General features: G+C 31.6%; 1 protein-coding gene across 1 annotated transcript; it reads right to left on the bottom strand.

Annotated features, from left to right (window-relative positions):
• Positions 1-516: 516 nt before the first annotated feature.
• LOC143041878 (histone-lysine N-methyltransferase SUV39H2-like) lies at positions 517-16,464 on the bottom strand. The gene is made up of 6 exons (XM_076214016.1): positions 16,149-16,464; positions 13,159-13,235; positions 3,234-4,064; positions 2,339-2,491; positions 1,497-1,626; positions 517-1,029 (listed from the first exon to the last, which is right to left on the bottom strand). Exons 1-6 carry the CDS (start codon positions 16,318-16,320, stop codon positions 653-655), a joined length of 1,740 nt encoding a protein of 579 aa, XP_076070131.1. The 5' UTR covers positions 16,321-16,464; the 3' UTR covers positions 517-652.
• Positions 16,465-17,203: the final 739 nt, after the last annotated feature.

Below are 17,203 nucleotides of genomic sequence, written 5' to 3'. Positions count from 1 at the left end.
TCTTTTTGATACCACATACTATTACCAACTTTTGAACTTTCAAATACATCCAGCAAAAAGCTATAAGAAAAATTCAAATTTTCTCAACATCTGGGCTGTTTAGTTTACTGCTATATATAAATTCAAAATAAATATTGCAATGTTTAAATTCATAGAGAGCTGCCTCTTGGTAAATAAAATTTGGTAAAGCAATCATATCTCTGTCAGCAATTGCTGCCAAAAACCTCACTATCATTTGTTCAAGTTTATAACACTTGTATGCAAATAACCAATCAAATTAGAGAACAATTGTATCTTTAAAAATCATTCTTGCCTACATTTTCTGTACCATATTTTTATATACAGGTTTGTCTTGGAAAAAATATATGAAGTTGTCAATTTTGTTCATTCTCTTAAATGCCAATTATAATGTGGCGGTACTATAACATACCAATGACTAGTAATCAATTAAGAAATAAAACTCTCAATCAAAATAAAAAGGTCCTCTTAAAATACCAAAGCCATTTTGAGTAACATGAGCAAAACCAAGTCTTTCTCAAATATATATATTTTTTATCTTTATCCATTCTGAACACAACTGTGAGTACACTAAAACAATGATCTGAATTCATTATAAAACAACAAATGTCTAATGATTATTAACAATCAACAATTAAAACAAATATTTTCTACAATTTTTTGCACCACACTGACAAACAATTCTATATTGATCGGTCAATGACTTTGGAATAAGTTCACTTTTTTGTGTTTCAAGTTTTGGAGGTTCATCAAAAACCTCATCTGACTCGATGGATAGTTCTGGTATATTACTGTCATTACTGTCATTACTGTCAGCAGCATCTCCTGTTTCCTTGACCTCATCAGGCTTTAACTCTGGTAAAGTGTCATTCTCCTCCAGGGTGACCTCTAATGAATCCCCTTCACCCTCGGGCATGTCTGGATAAGTCTGTAGCACAGGTGTTTTCAGGAACTCTGCTGCTAAATCCTTTTCTACTTGATCAAGTGTTGGGGGTTGATTTGTAGTATCTCCTGTAATTTACAAAAAAAAGTTTTAAAAAAATGCTTCAATCAAAACTTATAATTTAAGATCAAATTGCAACTATAACTATAACCTATCAATACTTTTGTGACTTTTTTTTTTAATGTAAAATTTTATGTGACCTGTTGAGTGTTCAGTAATGCTGGATTATAATTATAACCTGTATTGACAATACAATTTATCAACTTTTAAAAGTTCACTTTTATTCAGTCTTGTCAAAATCTCAATTGTATATCAGTACCAAAGATATTGTATTTTATATCAATTCAAATTGAAGAGAAACATTTTCTTATCATCCTAAAACAAAAGGTTTAAAAGGAATATTGGGGAATTAACGACAGCAAATGTCAGACCCATCATAGGCAAACTTAGCTATTCTTTTTATATATATTTGGGCATTATGTGCAAAAATGTAGGCAGACATCATGTTTTGGGCTTAACAATTGACTAAACATACCTGTCATCATGTAATCAAAGGTTAATTCCTCTCCCTTATCTATGTCTCTCCTTGAAAACAATGCAATCCTTGGTAATGTTGGATCTAATGTATTAATCCACACTCCAAATACTTCCAAATTAGGATCACACTGAAAAAGATAAGTTATTATTCTGAAGTGGACTTGATTTGTAAATTGCTTTTAGATAATACATTTACCTCATATAAATTCACATATTACGTTTGTCATCTTTCCCAGTAAAGATTGTCATTGATGTATAACCTGGTTAACTTTTAAAAAATTAAAATAGGTTCATTTTAGTTTATCTTTTACTTGGCTCTATCAAAAGAAATTGTGTCATTGATACAGAAGCATTTTTGAACTTAAAGTAAACATACCTGTTAACCTACAATCTCTGATGTATAGTAAAAGTCTATATAGTAGACAAACACTTTCCATCATTTTTATTAAAGTGTAGACTATATCAAAGTACCAATCATTTTTCATAGTGTATAGACTCTATTGTAAGTCAAATGGAATTGGAATTTTAGAGACTTACAAGTCATACTTATGCAGTATTTGTTTTTGAAATTAAAACTTAAGGGCTCAAGCATCCTCAAAGGATTCATATTATTTAAGGTCTAGGTAATTTCACCTGTGTGAAAGATCCAAATCCGATGATGTGCAAGTCTTTTTGATTGGCTGCCTAAAATCCATTCAGGTCACTCATCCACACCCTTTTATTGAGTGCAGATCTCAACATTGCCCTTTAATTGTCAATTTAGATAGCAAGAGACAATTAATCTCAAAGTATATGGTGCTGAAAGATTGCTCAAGCTTTTCAATGTCAAAAATATCTTACTGAATGATTGATAAAGTGAGACACATTTCCATAGTAACCAGCATCAACAGTATATGGACAGTCTCCATCATTATAATCAAGATCAAAGAGGTAGGTTCTTCCAACAGCATCATAATACTTCCCTCGTTTTTCTGCTTCCACATCTGTTATAACCTGCAAAACATCACATTAGTTTAGAAGCCATTACTACGTATTTCCTCAAGTGAATCATGCAGCTTATCTAGGTCAATTTTACTATTTCTCGTAATATTCATTTTATAGTTTGATTCAAGGGTCACTGATGAGGTGTATGTAGATGGAATGCACACCTGGCATACCAAATAATGATCCTGGTATCTCTGCAGATTTTTTTGTATAATATCATTTTTTTTTGTTTTTTAAATTTCCCCTATTTTGAAAATGTCTTTCGGATGTTAAAATGTAGCATGTATGTTTATTTTGATTAGGCAGTAGTTTCCTTGAGGTAAATCAACATAAAATTTATTACAAGATAATTTTCATTGTACCCATTAAATTGTAGCAAATGCACACAATTCAGACTAAAAGTTACTTGTATTCTTTTTTAACTCTACATGTAAGTTGCATATAATTTTTTTGTCTAAAGAAACAGCTGAAAACAGTTGCACTTTAATTTGTTGTCCATCAGCATCATTGGTTCGGTTTGGTATTAAAATATATCTTCCGGCTGAGAGAGCTGTAAGAAATCTTTGCATAAATTAATAAAAGAAAAATTCATTTGAGGTCATACATGTATCAGCAGTGGTAAACGTCAGACTTCAATTTTTATATTGTTTCTATATATTATCAGGAGTTTTTCTTTTAAATGAAATACATTAGCTGAACTTCCAGTGACTAGGTGAAAATGCAGCAATGCATAATATAAAGTATACTTTACCTCTCCAACATATTCAACAACAAAAGACCCTTTCTTAATCTTCTGTAGAGTTTTCACACCCCATCCTCTACCATTGATTGTCCGAAATATGCTCAGTTTGCATTTTCTTCCCAACTGAACAACACGATTAGGACACTCTGGACCACATTTACAACGTTTATTACACTCATAAATTGGTGTTCCTTTGAGTACTCTTAGTCTCTTGTTTTTGTAGTAAGCGAACTCTGATCCACACTGTGTTACACAGCATTTTTTCTTATTATCTAAACAACTGTCACATTCACATCCTACAAGGGGATCATTTGGTATGATAATTCCTTCCATTGGCTTATAGTCATTGATATATACAAAGTTTTCTGGCGGACCCTCAAGATCTATATTGTTTTCTACAACTATTCCAGCAGGATCTGTACTGATGGCATTTAAATGAACTTGCCATTCCTTGAGTGCTTTAATAATTTCCACTTTCTTTTGTTTGTATGCTTTGGATCTAGGATTTAATGGTTTTCCTGCTGAAGGTTTATATTTTGGTTTGTATTTTCCACCAGTAGCAATCAATCCTTTGAAAATAGGTTTTCCACCTTTAACTGGACTACTGACAGAGAGCAACTGAAGAGGGGATATTTTCCCTTTCATTGGTTTAAGTTTCTGAAAAATTTCATCTACTCTGCTTCTCTTGGAAATTGGGACGTCATCATATTCAAACTTTCTCTTGGTACCCCTAACATGAAATTCTTCCAAAAGATCTGTACATTCTAAATTAGCCTTTGGTTCCCAAGAATTGTGTGCATTACTCCAGTCTTTCCATTTGATAAGATAATATTCTTCTCCCTAAAACAATTGTGATTTACAGTTTATTTCAAAATGATGTGAGGGTTCAAACCTTTTTTATTAACAAAATTTAAGTCACCTTCCAGCAGTAATTTCTTTAAATCAGAGTGCTTGGTAAAAATTGCTTTAATTTATCCCTGATAAATTTTTGGAAATGTCAATGGATAGATGTTTGGAATGATCAATGCACTATATTTTGTGTATCCTAAAAGTAGTAATGATCCTTGGAAAATTTATATATACATGTATTATCAAGTCAGTACCATAGGGTTTTTGCTTGCATTTCAGTTTCAAAAACAGCAACATCTATACTATTAAACGAGAAGACCTCATTTTGTGTGTCGCTTCTCTTCTTTCCACAATAAATTAATCAACACGCCTCTGTGTCCTATAGGGACAGTGCATAGTCGCATTTGTCATCCATTCATGATTATTCAGATTGAGTTCTTTTTGGGAGAAAAACGAGAAAAAAGGCATCTGGATATTGTCTCGTCACTGGATGAAATTTTAAGTCAAATTAGACTTCCGGTTTGCGTTTTTCTGTATACTTTGAACATACACATACTATGAATAAAGTGTATTTTCAGAATTTTATCTGCTATCATTTTCAAGTTTTCTATCCATGGCGGTCACCGAGTTTATTAAATAGAGGGTCTGTCAGTGATATTGTTTGCCTCAAATTACAGCTGAAATTCGGCCTTTTCCCCTAGAGAAAATTCCCAATTACTAAAAAAAAATGGCTTAAAATTCCTCCCAAAAAGTTTTACATTTTCCCCAAACAGTGATGGCATTGGTAGTAATGTTTGTAAATATCGTATTCATGTTATTATTTTGATATTAGACCCCGTTCACACTAGGACATTTTTATTGATTTAAACTAGACCGGTTCACTTTAGATCGATTTAAGGGCCAATGTGAACTCTTTGAAATGATCTTCAATCGGTCTAAACTAAAACACCAAAAGAGGTAGTTTAGTTTGAATCGATCTAAAGTAAACTGATCTTACTTTAAATGTGAACGCAGAGATCGGTTTAAACTAGTACAATTGAATCGAAAATAACGTATGCGCATGTACAGCGCCAAAACTTTCTCAGAGGTTCGTTGTTTAACCCATATTTCTCTGTTTACATACATTTAAAACAAACTGGAAACATTTTGACTTCGCCATCGCATAGATTTGCGAAATATGTGTCTTCTATTCTTGTGATGATTTTTTTTTCTTTTCAGGAACTGCAATATTTTGTCGTGTTGTAACTTCGTTTTAAATTAAAGATAACGGCAATAACACCTGTACCAAAATGTTAACTTCTGATTCAGGAGAAACAATAACTTTATCCATTTTTTTTTCAAGTGTGTGTGTCAGGGTATTAATAGATGAATTTAATAAATCAGTTCTATTTATACACAATGTTTACAGTTTTACGGGTAAAAAGGTTAGATCGATTGCGTTTTTAATTGTAGTGTGAACGCAGTGGATCCGTTTAGACCGATAGAGATCGTTATGATTAAAGATAATGTGAACGCTAACTGGTTTTATTTAGATCGAATCAAATTAGATTGATTAAAAAAAAAGGTAGTGTGAACGGGGTCTAAGAAAGCACTTTTGAGATCTGGTTTTCTGATCAGAATCATCATGGTGTTTGTAACACATGAAGTTTTCAATGCATTAAGTACCATCATTGCTTCTGTTTCTTTCCCCTCTCCGAAAAGTACCTTTCAGGTTGAAAATGTCTGACAACCAAAATATACATGAAAAAACAGTGCAAAAAAGACAGCAAAGGTCAGCATGCGTTTAGAATAAAATATACAAATTTCCCAATTTCAATAAAAAAATATGCATTTTTCCCCAATAAAAAAACGGTAGAGGTAGTTTTGAAAAAAGACAACAATATCACTGGGTCTGTATACTATATCAATGACCACCATGGATTGATTAGTAAACTTAGAATATACAGTAAATACACTTTATTTAAATAGTAATGAATGTTCATAATATACAGATAAGTGCTTAAAATTATTCATGTGAACTTTTGATACATTTTCTGAAATTCTCCAGTCATAAAATCTTTTACAAAATACATTGATTACAAAAAAAAAGAAGATGTGGTATGATTGCCATGTTGAGACAACTCTCAAACAAGAGACCAAAATAACACAGAGATTAACAACTATAGGTCACTGTACGGCCTTCAAAAAAGAGCAACGCCTATACCGCATACTCAGCATTAAAAGGCCCCGAAATGACAATGTAAAACAATTCAAACAAGAAAATTAGCGGCCTTATTTATGTACAAAAAATGAACGATAAACAAATATGTAACACATAAACAAACGACAACCACTGAATTACAGGTTCCTTACTTAAATGTTCATAAGGCCTAAAAAAAAAAGATATGTGTTTCCGGTAACATCATTTTGAAAAATAGTGTGTTGTTCCGATGATCGGAATAAGTCGGAAATCAGTTGGTTGGGCCTCACGATGTCGATAATCGATTGGGATTTTGTTCAATCGATTGTCGCTATAGTTTCCGAACTTTTTGCGTATCAACTTCTGGTCCGTTTGCGGTTTGAATTTTATTTGCTCAGTCAAACAAATTGCAACAAAAAATATCAGTGGATGACAATAACAATGTCAAACATCCTATAATTAAAGACAAAACCATTTTTTCCCCTTTAAAACGTGACAAAAGTATTGACTATATATATACAGATTGATCTTTAAAATAAATAACTTTGTATGAAATACTCTCTCAATACCGGATACTTGTTACTTGAGAGCGTACATGAAATCCTTCAGATTTTAGACAAAATAATTTCTTTACTTCATTAGAGCGTGTCGCAAATTGCCTTTTATAAATGTTTTATCCATTAGTAGCGTCAAAAGCGTCATATTCCTTCCCAAATTGCTTGTCAAACATCGTTTATGTTTGTAAATTTTCTGAAATTTGTCCGCCATTGAAATACATTAGAATCACGGATTGGATACGGTTCAACTATGTAATAATTCCGCATTTTTGCAATTAAAAGTTCAGACGCTCGCTTGACACAATTGACAGAAAAATGATGATCATAAAGTGAAAAAAAAAGCATTCTACACGAATTAACAGACATTGGCTGGATCCTCTTTGTTTACTGTATATATTTCAATGCAAATGCATTGTTTTATTTTTTTCTGTTAATCTTAAATTTCTTAAAGTAAAATACTTTATATATATATCTTTTCTTACTGTGAAACATTCAAATGTTTATACTGCTAAGTTATTGAAATTATAATGTGAGTTACACCATTGAAATTTAGAAAAGTTAGTGTCACTCTTGGTAATTAATGTTGTAATTATGAGATAAAATATGTTCAATCTGAATCTGGATTCTAATTAATTCATTTTTATAATTGCTAAATAAAATATGAAAAGGAAACAGAAGATCAAATATTAACATATAAAACTCTGCAATGAAATGGAATATACACATTAGACATGACCAATGAGACTAAAATGCATGATTTCATTTAAAAAAAAGGCAAAGTATTCTGATGCGATTATAACCGATAGTCGGTTGATTGCTGTCAAACGATTGTAATAGATAATTGGTTGGTAATTTCAAACGATTATCCAACACTAAAAATAGGGTCGGTAGGTCGGAATTCTTTTTTTTTTTTTTTTTTTTTTTTTGACATCGTAAATGAAATCCGGAAAATTATCATGGTTTTTCCAAGTCCGGATCCGTAATTAGTTTCACAAACCGGAAGTGTGCCATTTGCAATGTTTTTGAAGCACCTGCTGTGCAAATTTCTTGGATTTTAACCTATTTGGAATACCTTTTGACATTAATAAAATGTTTTACTGGCTTTCTATGCAGAAGCCTGTGTCAAAAACGGGTCGGTTGATACAATTTTTTTTTTTTTTTTGAAGATCCAATAAAAAAGTTAGGGTCGGGGCTAAAAAACAGGGTCGGTCGGGTTACCGGAAACATCGATCTTTTTTTTCTCGGCCTAACATACTAAATGTATGTTCATATTGAAATTGATAGAAAACCGAAAATTGGGAACTTTGGAAATTCAGGTGGAGAGATAAAAAAAAATTTTTCCTGTCCTCAATCACAGTGTAGATACTATTCTGTACGCTATCCGGAAGTCGCGATTTTCGAAGCGAGGATTTCAAACTGGCTAACAGAACGGTTTTGTTTTGGTGCTTTTTCTCATCATTTGTTTACTCCTATATCTATAAAGTGCTTTGCACATCTTAAATGTATGTATAACATCATAAATATGAGTAACTGTAACAAAAACATGCAGTAGAATATAAAATATTCGCGTGCATCACACCAACTTCATAGAAAAAAGTGAAATCGATTGACAATTTTGCTCCCGTAGTACAAAGCAGATAATCTTTTATTGCGAATATTTGCATCAGTTTACAGTAAAATATATACTGTTTCAATATTCCTACCGTATTTAAGTAGAATGTTCGTATTTCAAATAAAAAAATATGCTTTCCTTGAGGAACCCAAAATAAATTACTGTACGATCAGTCTAAAACTGACTGTATTCTAGTAGCGATTTCAGATTTTTTGTCTGTATGACCAGTCGTGATTTTGAAGAAAAAAACAACAACAAATGGAAGTTTTTAACGACCTTGACTGAAAAACAACGGCAATTTGAAGGTATATATGTGTCTATGTGATATTATGATTGTGTCCATGGAACTATAACGTGTAATTTCTTTCATCAGACAATACAAATATATTTCTGATGATTTTTGTAGACGGCAAATTAATTTTTGTTCTGTCAGTCTTACTTAAAATCAAATGCCTAAAAAGCAATACATGATTCGCTTGTGGACTGTATTAGTGTGTCGTTGCAGTTATCTGTTTAACTATTACATTTTTAAAGACTATTTACACCGTCTACCGTTGATCAATTGGTGATTACATACATCAAGCCTGTCTCTTTTAAAATGACAAAAAATAGATGGAGAAAGCTTTGTTAAAAAACTTTAGGTATTGAGGAAAGAATTAACGAAATTATACCCCGCCACTTCTATAGTCCATGTTTTGGAAAAAAATAAACCACCAGAAAAACTAAATTATAGGTGCACAGGGGCATCATTTAATAACGAATATGAGAAAGTTTTATTAATACTAGTATATGGTAAGTTTTTGAAAGTTGCGTATAGTAAGCGGGTACCACCCAATAAGGTAATGGAAAAGTCCATATCATGGAAATAAAAAACTGATGATTTTTCGAAAAACCAAAATAAGAGGTACACAATTGAATTAAATGATAAGGAATCTGAAAAAAAAAGATTCATTAAGTTATGACAAGTGTCTGAAGGAAGTTGTGGATATAAAATAGGTACGCCCAATATAAGGTAATGACAAAGTCCGTATTTACGATAGAGAAACATCAAAAATATGTTTACAAAATATTCGAAATAGAAGGTCCATACATACTTTAATAGATTACAAATGGAGCAATTTTAGAAAAGTTTAACAATTGGTTTTGGAGGTCACGGTTGAAAATATCTGATGGGTGCCCCCATATAATGCAATGTTCAAGTCCGTATCTTATATAAAGAGACCCCATAAAATATTCTTATAAAATCAGAAATACATTCCTTTTATTATATAAATAAGGCCGTTAATTTTCTCGTTTGAATTGTTTTACATTGTCATTTCGGGGCTTTTTATAGCCGACTCTGTGGTATTGGCTTTGCTTATTGTTGAAGGCCATACGGTGACCTACATTTGTTAATATCTGTGTCATTTTGATCTCTTGTGAACGGTTGTCTCATTGGCAATCATACCGCATCTTCTTTTTTACATTTTTTATATTTATGATACGGAATCCGAGAAAAAAATAATTAATAGTTATACCAGTGACGGATTCAAGAAAATTGGGATCCGGCGGTTTGAAACTCTTTTTTTTAACTTTCAATGCATTTGTATGGGAACATATATTTGGAATCCTCTTTTCTCCTGGATTGGACCCCCTCTCCATTTAAAAATGTCTGGAAACACCAATGTATATTAAGTGGTGTGTGTGGAGATGCGCTTGCAAAACCGGCGAAACATGTTGTACCGGTCCAACGGACAAACGGAAAGACGGACTTCATTATCACTATAAACCATCGCCTCACAAAGTGGTGTACAATTGAGTGTGAAAGAGACAGATCTACATCCAAAACAAAGTGAAGAAACTGTGATCAATTATAGGCTACAGTACGGCCTCGAATGTTTGTAAATTCATGCATTTTTATATAGTAACTATTAAATCTGTGTGTTTGTACAATTTTAAGTAAAACGGAGGACATTTCTGAAACTTCTATAAACAAACAAACCTTTTTCTTATTTCAGCCACATTCAAACATCCTTATACTTAATGTAATAAGTCGAGTACACCCTATCAAGCTAAAACATGTTTGAAAAGTTTACAGGATGTGAATTTATTAAAATATATTTGTGTTATTTAGAAAAATGCCATCTTCTAATGTATCGTAAATAACTATGAAATCACTACTAGAATACAGTGAAATAACGACTGATCATACAGTTTCAAAATATACAAGCGAGACTGATCGTACAGTGAGAAATTCAAACAAGTGTAATTTTCTTATTTCTGGCTTCAAAGATCTGGCTGAAACTTTTACCACCACTTAAAATACACTTTATCTAGTTAATTAAGTCTGGATTTTACGTTAATTTGTACAGTAAGAGTGCAAAAAGATTGTTTTTAGGTTCACCAACTGATTTTCCTTAGTGATGCACTTGATAATCTCTTAATTAAGGCAAAGATACGAATAATGAATGTGCTAAATTTAATTATAAACCATTTGTGAGTATCGATGTCAGCTGAATTAATCATTAAGCAATGTACATATGAACATCTTACCGTTTAATATAGTATATCCGACAAATTTAAAATGTGATCCAAAAAGTTCTCGCTTCGAAAATCGCGACTTCCGGAAAGCGTACAGAATAGTATCTACACTGTGTCAATAACCTATGACTTATGATACTTTTGCTAAAATTCTCCAGTCATTCAGTATTTTACAAAATTCTTCTTACAACACTTCACATACTTTAAACTACGCTCTGAATGCCCGCGATTTCGCGGGAGTGTTAGTTATATTTAAATTTTAATGTATATTTGGGAGCATATCTGTGAGTATTGTCTGGCAAGACAGATACATAGACACCAGCCACTTAAATATTCATTGTATTTGAACAAAAATCTAACTTAATCTTTAACTTATCATGGTGTAAACTATATAACTAATATCAAGTCAAAATCTTCAAGCATGACGTAAAAAAGTGTTGAAAACGGATAATTTAAGTGAATTTTCTAAGTCAAAGGTCAATTAGGACCATTTATAACTCTGCACAAAATCATCAAACCAGTACAAAATTTGAATTTCATCTGTAACTTGTCATCATAAAACAAATATACACCAAATATCAATTCATTATCTTCAAGCATGAAGAAAAAAGTGGAAAACAGATTTGCCAGACTGATGGATAGAAAGTCAGACAACACCGTGTGCAAACCTAGTCAAATAAGAACATCATAATCAATTAATCATCAGACAGCATGCTGTTATTCTTTTTTCAATAATACAGGGGTGTGGAAATGCTATGCCCGACTCGCCCGACTTGTACATTTGAACAACCGACCAAGTAATTATTTTTGTCTTGGTTGCCCGTGGACAAGTAAAAAAATATACAAGACAAAGTTCAAATCCAACAAAAACATAAAATTAATTTCAAAACATATAAAGATGTTTAATTTATGTAAAAGAAACCAATGTTCAGCAGGTAAAAACATCAATGTTCATGACGATAAATATTACATGATACCGGAAATAGATCGATTACCAAAATAAATAAAAATAAGCATGCAAACCCGAGTCGCGTAACATTGCATTGGCTTTGTCCATTGACCCGGGATCGTCGATGAGGTTTTATCCATCATTTACCGGAAGTGTCATTTCTTTAAATTTTGTATTGAGATTCAGATTAAATACTTAATAAAAAGGTGGGCAAGCAAGACAAAAAGAGTCATGAGTCGAGTAGAAAACCTTAAATGCAAATGGAAGACGCAGAGTATTTAAAAAAAAAAAAAACGGAAGCGAAAATTTCAGACATCGTGGATATCACATTGCCCCTGGCTATCTATGGAAATTCGGAAAATAAATTAAGTTTTTGTCTTATTTATAGATGAAGTCTTATTTATAGATGAAAGGTCAACATTATTTGTTGTCAAAGTGGAAAATAAAAGGGACGCTTTAATTGCCCATCAAGACAATAATAAATCATCAAGAAAAAACAAGTGTGTCAGTTGAGAGAAACCGTTGCACCACAAAATCAATAGTTTATATCTTATCTAGTTTACATTTCTTCAATCACTGTCCTTAAATTTAGTATATGTACCTACTGGCTATAATTTTTATTCAAAAACTGTTGCAAAATTGTCCTTTACATGTCATTTCATTGGTTGGTTTGTTGTTAGGTTTCTGTCCAATTGATGTCAACCCATTTCCTACTTTCCTAATTTTACACATATTAATAAAAAGATTTCATTTGTTTGTGATGCACAACAGTGCTAAGTAAGAATCATATATTAGCTAACAAGAAATGCTTCAATATTTATTAGGATCATCAGGGCAAGTAATTTTTTTCCGGACAAGTAAAAAATTAGGTTTTACTTGCCCGGGGACAAGTGCTCACAACAAATATTTCCACACCCCTGTAATATGCAAATAATTTAGAAATTCAGTACTAACTCACTTTTTCAATATGGGATGTCAACATGGCCAATATTATTTTTTTTATGATTCTTTTTTAAATTTCTTTCGCACAGGCACAATGTTAGAAGAGAATCATGCGTTAAGAAAATGTGCATCATTAAAGATGAACTAATTAAGATGACTGGAAACATAACTCTTAAAATTTTTCCCTATCAAATAATTTTTGCATTTGCACAACTGAGCTGAACAAAATTTAACTGGACATTTACCAATTGTCAGAAGACCTGTTTTCATTGAATTACTATAGCTAATATAAATTGTGTAAGTTTAGGAAATAGAAAATTTCATACCTCATCTTCACAGTGGTCAATGATCTGTTCAACTTCCCAGTGGCCATCTTCCCAATTTATTTCTCCCTTTTCAACAACTGAAAAGAGAAAAAAATATTTTTGTTATTTGTTAACAATGATTGCTGTCTCATTGATTTCATTCATATCCATGTGTACATGCACATATAAATGTATCTTTTGTGTTGTCTTGCATGTTCTTTATCGTAATTATGCAACAGAAAATAATTTATTAATCAAATAATTACATGTACATGTCTAGCTATTTGAAAGAGGATGAGAAACGTAATTATTTGTAATGACCTTCAGCAAATTTGGTTTATCATATGTTATAATTCAAGAAGTGTCTTATTGTTGCAATTTTTTTTGCAATATATTATATAACACCAGCTGTGTATATGCATTGCCATTTAGTGCACAACAAATCAATACCACACTAATCCAAGTAAACATTGTTGATTTTTACCTTTTTAGTCTGATACTCTACATGTGTATATGTACATGATGTATAAAAGCCTAAACAGGATTCTACACATACCACTACAGATACAGATACTAGCATATTAATCTATTGCAATAAAAAATCATAATATCTAATAAAATTTGTAGATTTAGCTAACAAAGTCCTTATATTTGTATAAAGTAACATTCGTTTATAGTGGAAAATTGTTTTAACGTTGAATAAGCTACAATTAAAAATTGCTTGCTGGTCCCTCTCTGTGATTACCATTATATTACGCTGGTTCATTTCCCAATCAATCTGTCACCAAGGGAAGATAAATAAATCGATTTTCGTTCATAGTCTTTTTCAAAAATGATGAACGGTTCTTTATATTGGTATGTAATCATTTTAAACGTTTCAAATTTATGAAATTATATTCGTACATCAATGTTTTTGATACACCAATAACAAACACTGAAATATATTGAATTGATACATTTTGTGATTATTCAAAATTATATCAGAAACCTTAACTTAATTATAAAATAATGAACCTGTTAAGGGGAGAGAATACTCGCATAACTTTTTCGAATTGGCACATAATCCAACGAAATGTCACTCTTGCATACAAATGGCACATCAATATAATTAATTATCTGCGAAATCATCCCCCACCTTCAATGATGATTCTAAATTATAAATATAACCAAAAGTTGTTAATCTATAGATAGTTAAGACTAATGAAAGCTAACCCAATGTAAAAATATTTCTTTGCAATTTTTTAAATCTTCCTCAGAAAAATACTCGAGCCACTTGACTTTCATAGCTCAAAATTAACGTTTTTACACAATATTTGAATAAAGTAGTTGGAGATTATTCGCTTCTCAAAGTGTAAGACGCAATAAAAATCGTATGCTTGCACCATCCTACCGAAATACGGATTTAATTAAGTCCTGAACATTTCGACATTTCTTCGTATATTTTGAACAAAACCTGTTTTAACCAAATCACAAGTACGTGTTAAGATCCGACTAAATACCTATTTTCCTATATGGTCAGGTAAAGTTGTTACAGATACAGAGTATTGATAAATAATACTGGGCACAACATTTGTCAGAAATCTTAAAAACTGAACATTAAAAGTTAAAATCTTTTATTAAAGACTTGTTGGGGCTCACTGTATTATATAATATCCATGATTCATAAATTTGAATTAAACCAAATAACGCAGAACCAGACTGCAAATAAAAAATAAATTCTGAATGACTTGCGGAACATAATTCTCAAAACCACCATCTTCTGACAGATCATTCTCATCAAGTTATCAGGTATGGAGAAAGAATGCCAACTTAAAAAAATATAGCAAATACATGCTTACAGTCTGCACCAAATTCTTTTCCACTACATTTACTAGTCACAAGACCAATATTCCAATAACCTACTAGTCCATATAAAATTTGACTAGTCTGGGGCATCGGACTAGTGGCTAACCGTGCAGACTGTACAGTGCTTGGAGTGGATTGCTGCTCAATTGCACGCAATAGAACCTAATGACTTCCTCTTTTCTTTTTTTTTTTTAACATCAAAACAATTTGTAAAGGTTGTTCAGGACTTTAAATATTCTGAATAAAAGCTAGCTCATTGACAAACAAGTCAGTAGTCTATGTTTAAAATTTAATTTTTAGAAGAAATTTCTGTATCAAAAGTCTGGAATTACTGCAAAAATCTGAATTTATTTGCCACTAATTCCCACATTTTCTATTAAATGCAATTAACAATAAATAATATTCCTATAAAAAGGCCATATAGTATGTACTTTGTTTGTACAAATGGCACACCCTCAGTATTTTTGCTCTTTTGATATTGCACTTTGAAAATTTCATAATACACTTGGCTACATAAGGGATCATAAAAACTTATTGCTACTAAAAATGTCAATGCAACAGTTTAAAAAAATAAAGCAGTTGTGTTTAATTTTATCATATAATAAACATCATAATTTTCATCGTAACTCTTCCTGTTTTATGTCAAAATACTGTAGCTGCGGAACCGTAGCTCTTAGTTCCTGATGTTATTTATTTACTATTTGCGGGGAAAAACAATAATAAAGGACCATAAGAGTTACGGTTCTGCAGCTACAAAATACTTATGTCGCAAGGCTTTTACTTTTGACTTCAATGGCGTCATTTACCCAGATCAACGATCAGTCATTTTGTTCACTCATCTCTCAGTAACTGTATGGATACCTTGAAGATATATCTATTGGCTTTTATTATGTCATAATACAAAAGGGATTTTTTCATAGAACATTTGAATTGTCAACACTATTTAAACAGCAGTGTTACTGAATACATAATTTTCATATCTTAAACTCATCGACCCCCTAGAGTCTCAGTGCAATGCATTCTACATTGATTGAAAACAATTACTTTTCCACAGCATGAGCATGGAAAAATTTGAAATCATGCAGAGTTGTCTGCCTGAAGACCGGTCGAACTTCAAAACTAAATATCGCAAATGCAGATGTATTTAAAACTAACAATAAACTTACGTTTGCTGATCAATTTTTGTGCAACGAATGGACCCAATTTTTTCAGTGTCAAATATACCAGATACTGATTTGTTTCGGCTGAAAGTTTTAAATTTTGTTTTTGACACGCTCTTTGCAAATCGATAATTCCTGATAGACAGGACACCTGTGCGTCTTTAATCTCATCTTCCATGGTAGAAAATATAGATATTTTTAGAAGTTGTTTCAAATTTGTTGATCTTTAATGGTTGTCTGAAAATATCTGGCTGTCACCATTTACGATGCCAAGATAAGTTAACCACTGGATCAAACAAATGGCGCGCATTTGAATGTTTCCCGTTTGTGGAGACAGGTGATTGGTCGAACACTTTTGTCCTAGGAGTTGTCCCCCTTATAACTTATTTTTCACGCTAACCATCCCCGGCGTTGATTAGTGGCTATAAATTTGTTTGTTTGAAACTTTCTATCTCTCCAATTTGCAACGACAGCAAAAAAATCTGGCTGCGCGAATATATATGAAAAGACACCCCCTTTTTTAATAATTTTAAATCTGTTCTAAATCAAAATTAAATTCAAATATGTTATCATACCGAAAAAATATTCTTCTTCTTCTTCTTCTTCTGTCCACCCTATCTGCAGGGTCACCGCAATTAAAAAAAAATTATCTATTTTTAAAGTTGCGGTTTTTTTCAAATTTTATGTACTAGTTAAAATTTAAAAATAGTAGTAACAGAGTTAGAATAGGATAAAACTAAATTAGTTAAAAACAGGAACTTGTATGTACACTATACATTTTAAAATGGATAAAAATACTTACTTGTCAGTTGTTTAAACTTCTCTTAGCAAAAGGAAAGTGAAATGAATTCACTAATCCGTATTAGCAATGGGTAATTTGGTAATTTCATGCACTAGTGTGGTTTCCTATTTAGTTATATGTACTTAAAATCTAAAATGGTAAAAGATAAAAATAAACTATAAAAATTAGTTTTAAATAAAACAGTAGAGTTTGTCAACACAATTTTGGGTCTACAAGATTATTTACAGGGGTAATTAATATTCATATGCACTAATTATGA

The sequence above is a fragment of the Mytilus galloprovincialis genome, chromosome 1, assembly GCF_965363235.1.
Source record: "Mytilus galloprovincialis chromosome 1, xbMytGall1.hap1.1, whole genome shotgun sequence".
Taxonomy (NCBI): domain Eukaryota; kingdom Metazoa; phylum Mollusca; class Bivalvia; order Mytilida; family Mytilidae; genus Mytilus; species Mytilus galloprovincialis.
This window is presented reverse-complemented; position numbering and strand designations above follow the sequence as displayed.

What these genes read in the sequence shown, in the direction of transcription:
- LOC143041878 (XM_076214016.1), bottom strand. Translation starts at nt 16,320, where the DNA reads ATGGAAGATGAGATTAAAGACGCACAGGTGTCCTGTCTATCAGGAATT. An exon ending in ACAAAAATTGATCAGCAAAC is followed by an intron (nt 13,236 to 16,148) that starts GTAAGTTTATTG and finishes TTCTCTTTTCAG; the next exon opens with TTGTTGAAAAGGGAGAAATA. An exon ending in CTCACTTTATCAATCATTCA is followed by an intron (nt 1,627 to 2,338) that starts GTAAGATATTTT and finishes TATCTTTTTCAG; the next exon opens with TGTGATCCTAATTTGGAAGT.